General features: G+C 44.1%; 1 protein-coding gene across 1 annotated transcript; it reads left to right on the top strand.

Moving 5' to 3' along the window:
* Nucleotides 1-1,744: 1,744 nt before the first annotated feature.
* On the top strand, nucleotides 1,745-2,980 carry LOC147453252 (uncharacterized). Its single transcript, XM_086518692.1, has one exon. It carries the CDS (start codon nucleotides 2,132-2,134, stop codon nucleotides 2,636-2,638), a length of 507 nt encoding a protein of 168 aa, XP_086374818.1. The 5' UTR covers nucleotides 1,745-2,131; the 3' UTR covers nucleotides 2,639-2,980.
* The last annotated feature ends 2,684 nt before the right edge of the window (nucleotides 2,981-5,664 follow it).

Genomic DNA, 5,664 nt, shown 5'->3' with positions numbered 1-5,664 from the left:
GCTTTTTTTCATGTTTTGGTAAAAAGATAGAGGCGTTTTCTACATAGTCTATGTGTGTGTGTGTGTGTGTGTGTGTGTGTGTGATGTGCCATTAGGGCTGAGTGTGTAAGGAAGAGTGAGAGAGATTTGGGAATCGAATTGAGTGTGAGAGGTTATGAGTATGTGTGTTTGTTGGCTGAAGTTTTGGTCATCTTTGGAGGACCTTCACATCGGGTTGGTTGGCGTCTACTGTGATCCCAAGCCTCATCATCACCGACTCTCTACACGCATCTTATTGGGTTGGTGAAAGCTTGTAATCCCCACGAGTTGCCTCTTGATTCGAGTGAAGAAAGACGTACTTGGATGAGTTTCCTCTAATATTAGGGTGTGTGAGTGTCCACCATCACAAGCTCCAAGCAGGCTATGCTATGGAGGTGAAACGCTTTCAATCCTCCTTGTCAACGCCTCAACTTCACAATCATCAAATCATCCCTTAACATCACAATCTTTGGTCCATCTACATTTCATTGTAATTCTCATCACCAACTCTTCTCATGATGTTATGTGTAATTACTGCCATAAAAAGGCCCATCGTTAAACCTTGGGGAGTCACCCATAACGATGTCAATATAGCAAGTGAGTACAACATTAAAGGTTTTTAAATCGTATATTTTTTAACCATTCTTTAACATACAAAAAGGTACCAGAAAAAAGAAGTGCACACACATTAAATAGGAAAAGGGTGTGTTTCATTCATTAAAAATCTGTAGAAAAGAAGCTTTCAAAGAAGATCTTGAACACAAATGTTATGAAAGATTTACATGTAGTGATCCCAACTACCAACGGGGAGTCACCCATAACAATGTCAATATAGCACGTGATTACAACCTTAAAGATTTTTAAATCGTATATTTTAATATAACCATTCTTTAACATACAAAAAGGTACCAGCAAAAAGAAGTGCACACAAATTAAACACGAAAAAGGTGTGTTTCATTCATTAAAAATCTGCAGAAAAGAAGCTTTCAAAATAGATCTTGAACGTGCATGTTATGAAAGATTTACATGTAGTGATCCCTCGAGATTATGTCTTGGTTTATTCAAAATGTGATTACTACCAACAAGATGCTAGATATTTTATCACTTTTGAGTCGAATTACTTTGTTGAATGGAGAGTGCAAATGATATAGTGCTTTTGATGATCACCTTGGTTTGCAATTCGAAATCTCTTGATCAGGCTTGCAAAGTTAATTCAAACATGACAAGTCGAAGAAAAGATGGGTGGTCCATGCAACCCCCACGACACTAAGTGACACATAGTATTAAAGGGGGAAGGGGGGGGGGATCGATGGCCCGAAAGTCCAACGCAAAATCCCGAGGTGGATTAAACCTAGACAAAAAATCAAGCCGCGATCACCCAATTTTGAACCCAAGTCCTCACGGTCCTGGTTTTGTGACACATAGGTTAAGCATCTCATCTGCGCACGCATATTGTACTCTTGTCCATTTTTTAACCCTTTTATTGCAAGCCGACAGGCTCTGTTTGGTTTAAGGGCCTAATTTATGGGCAGATTTAGTTTTTGAGTTGACACTGATGGCTACAATCTCCCGGGCCTTTGTGAGTGGACTTCTCGGCCCTCGATCCCCTTAACAAACCCCCCCCCCCCCCCCCCCCCCTTCTTTCTTAATGCCTTAAAAGGTCCAAAAGACAACGCGCGCGCACACACACACACGAGCAATCCAAAAAATTGAAGAAAATTATGTTTGTATCGACGAGCTCTTTGAAAGTTTGAAGTGAAAATTTATTAAAGTTTGCCCAATTTTCCCTTAGAAAATTGGGGGAACGATGGAATAAATGAATTACATAAAATAATTGAGCAGCGATATCGCTGCGTATTAGTAGCCCAATAATGAATAAACACACTCTCTCTCTTTCTCTCTGATCGCCATCTCGATTCTCCTCTCCCTGCCTATGGCCGTGTGTGTGTGGTGAATCTGACAGAGTGAGTGAGAGAGGGAGGGCACCTGTGTATATATAAATATTTTATATACTCTCCGATTGTGTTCTGACTTTGGGCGTGAATCATGCTTTCTGCGTGATCTGCTAGCCAGTTTTACCAATATTGTCAGGGCAGATGGGAGCCTCAAATTAATGCACAAATTCCGCAATGGAGAGGTTTGCCCGGGTGATGCCCTGCGCTGCAAGTGCCGCCACTCGCTTGGCTCCGACCACCTGCAAATGGGTCGTGTCGGAGATGCCGTTGGGGTAGTTGGGGTACTTGCCTGCGGGCAGGCACATGAAGAAGTTGTACTTGGTGGCATTCTCGCCAAGCGTGCTAAACAGTGCAGTTGTCTCTGCATTCATGTCGATGAGAGGCACCCTGAGCTGAGCGGCAAGCTGGCGCACGGCGGCAGGGTAATCGCCAAGCGTTTGCGCGAGGGCACCGTTCTGCCAGACAGCCCGAGAGATGGGTGTGAGGAGAACGGGGTTAGCCATGGCGGCTCTCGTGTCGTTGACATAGATGGAGAGATAGTGCTGGTAGGTGGTGAAGGGGGCGGCGTAGCGATTTGGGTAGTGCCTAATCTGGTCGTTGTGGCCGAACTGGATGAAGACATAGTCGCCAGCGGAGATGTAGAGGGCTTTGGTCTGCTGCCATAGCTTTTCTTCAAAGTAGGATTTGGAGCTACGTCCTGCGACCGCCGCGTCTTGGACCATGATGCCGGAGCTCTGGTTGAAGTGGTCGCCCAGGAACATGGCCCAGCCGGCCTGAGGGAATGAGGCAGGAAGACGGGTGTAGTTGGATGCAGTAGAATCGCCGATGACTATTAGATTGAGGGAGAAGCTGGGTTGCAGCAGTAGCAAGGCACCCTGCAGGCTAAGCAGGATATGGGCAGTGCTGTAGTGCCGGAAGGGCGCCATGCGTTCGTGAGAGTGAAGTTCGTGAGTGCGCAGCACTGAATTGATGCTAGAAGCGTCGTGCAAATTATGGAAGCGCATGTGACGCTGCTGCCGTGTGACGTTAAAATGGAAAAGCTGGCGACAACTGTGCCTCATCGCATGAAAACGAAAGAGTACCGACTTCTGCCTTTTGCATGGTAGCCAATCCACCAATTTGGGTGCTGTTGAGATCCGCGGACCGCACACCGCGTTAAAAAGTTCCTCTCACCCTCTTAAACTCTTTCCTTTAATTTTAAAGGAAAGAGGGCCCAGACGTCAGAGGAACTTTTTTTAAGAGGGCTCCCCCATAGCTAGAGGGCATAGATGCCCCTTACTCCCCTTTGACGGTGCCTCCCAAATTTGCAAGGCCTCTTCATAGGCCCGCTGCAATTGCTTCCGAGCATAAAAGCATTGTTGGTTTGGAAGGTGGTTGAACCACCCTTCGGAAACGTACATCGCCTCTTAAACCAGTTATCACCAGTGCATTGCTAAGTTCTACACTTGAAGGTACCTCATGCGGGGTCCCAAATCATCACGGTGGGAGAGTGGCCCGATGCCAGACTATGATTGCTGGCTTCAACCGGAGGAGCATGCTGGTATGGGGCCGTTCTTTCAATTTTGGAGGGCTTGCCAACTTAGATGTCCAACTATAAAAAAGCATTTCGAGTTACTCTACAAGAAGGCGCTCTTATCCCCCTCAACAGACGGTAGTCTTATTTGGCGTCTCTCTCTCTCTCTCTCTCTCTCTCTCTCTCTCTCCGGCTTGTAGCAACTGCACAACGATCTTCATCAACTCTATTTGTTTTAGGTCTCAACGATTTGCCCTACATAGGTCGTTATGTCCTACCACAATAAATGCAGGTTCAATTTTCACGTCTAGGCCACGGGATGAAGTTGGAGATGAAAAATGATGCAGGTTGTGGGAGAACTAAACGACGGAAGGTAATTGGATAACTTAGGATAACATCGGTTATAAAGGCAAAAGAGTGATGTGAGGGATGATTGAAACACCCCCTAGGAAAAGAACAACAGTCACCTCTGGGTCTTTTGCAAGGGGTGCCTTTTCACGTTTTCATGCTATGAGCAACCCGTTTTTTGAACTTAAGAGGGCCTATGGGAGCCCTTACCAAATTTTGTGAGGATTTGGCTTTCTAAACCAAGCTTGAACACTAGGTTTGTGTTTGAGTCACCTAAGCGCTGAGTCGCACCCAGGAGGAGTAGGGGTAGTGGGTGGATAGAGATGCAAGAATCTCACTATTGTTGGAACCTGTGCGTGAATGTAGAAGCTTGCCACTAACCCCACTAACCGTTTCAAAATTGAAGGGGTTAAGCTATTCTTTAGGTGAACGTCAAAGGAGAGTATTTCTCTCACCTTTCAACCAATAGATGTGGTGCCTTTTTCCCTAAATTTCAGAAACCTTTTCTTTTCCTCATGGGTGCGACCACATGCCTTCACTTTATTTCAATAAACCCTCATAACCCTACTAGCATCCAGTGCGACTCGGCTCTAAGTGGCTTGAGCTGCAAAAGTGGCTTGGCATCTCATTCTATAAAATTACCTCCTTTAAGGTAAGCTATTTTTCAAGAAACTATGAGCATGATATATCATTGAGTCCTATCACAAAGAGGAACATTTTGGTATACAGTTTATCCACAAAATCGACTTCTACATTCGACAACATACATGGTTTTGAGGTCTGAGACAAGTCGTCAATATTTTTCTAAAAGATAGTATATGCAGATATTCTCATTTATATATGTATGTGCATTTTTTCAGAAAGCTTTGATGTGCTTTTAAGGTTTTTAATAAGGGGTTTACATGGGATATTAAAACTTTTGAGCAATTTTGAAAAATAATATCATTATTTTTCTCCAATGCCTTGAGAACAAATCCCCGAAAGGTTTTGATGAGATTTTATGTGGTCATGAGAACAAGAATTTACAAAAAAAGTAGCTTATATCCGCAAACGTGACTTCTCTTCACACAGATCTAGTGTTTAGAGAAGAAGAGAGTTCGGTGCACACTTAATATTTAAAGATTTCCATCACACTTGGGCCGGCATTGGATTTGTTTTGGCTTACATAAGTCCATAGGGGAAAGTGGGGATTTTCGGTGCAATTACTTGACCATTGGATTGATTTGTTGAATGTTCTCCACATGGTAGTAGAGGGTCTTTCACTTTGATGTGTGAATATGGGGCTCCCACTAATTAAGTGGAATGTGGATCTCCCTCCCTCCCTCCCTCCCTCTCTCTCTCTCACACACACACAGAGGAAGTGTGGCCAACTACTTTGTGTGTCACACAAGATCAAAGTCAACGCTAACTCTATTCCTCATTGAATGGACTCTAGGCAAGTGGTAGAGCCTTCTGCTTTCGCGCTAATCATCATAACCCAAATCATTTTATGTTTACTCCTGCACTCACTTTCGAAGTTGGCCACCACCTTGAAAAGTTGGATGGGTAGTCCTTCCCATCCTTTTGACAAACATCTGGTGGCCATCTACAACTTTTGCTGCGTGAATAGCCGCCTGCCAACTTAGCACGGTCTTCTCTTGCCTACCCAATGTGACGGGGACCTTATTACTTTCATAATGACTGGTGATTGGCCCTACCTTTTCATGTTTTCATGTGAAGAATTGAAATCTTCTTTGATTTTTAGTTTGTTCAGAACTCCCTCCATTTTAAAATTCAGAACCTTATATAATTCCTTTTCATTCTATTGTTTTCAAATGCCATTGTGAATCT

The sequence above is a fragment of the Adiantum capillus-veneris genome, chromosome 8, assembly GCF_014529385.1.
Source record: "Adiantum capillus-veneris isolate H3 chromosome 8, ASM1452938v2, whole genome shotgun sequence".
NCBI lineage: Eukaryota > Viridiplantae > Streptophyta > Polypodiopsida > Polypodiales > Pteridaceae > Adiantum > Adiantum capillus-veneris.
The sequence above is the reverse complement of the archived record's forward strand: the minus strand, read 5'-3'. Positions and strand labels throughout refer to the sequence as shown.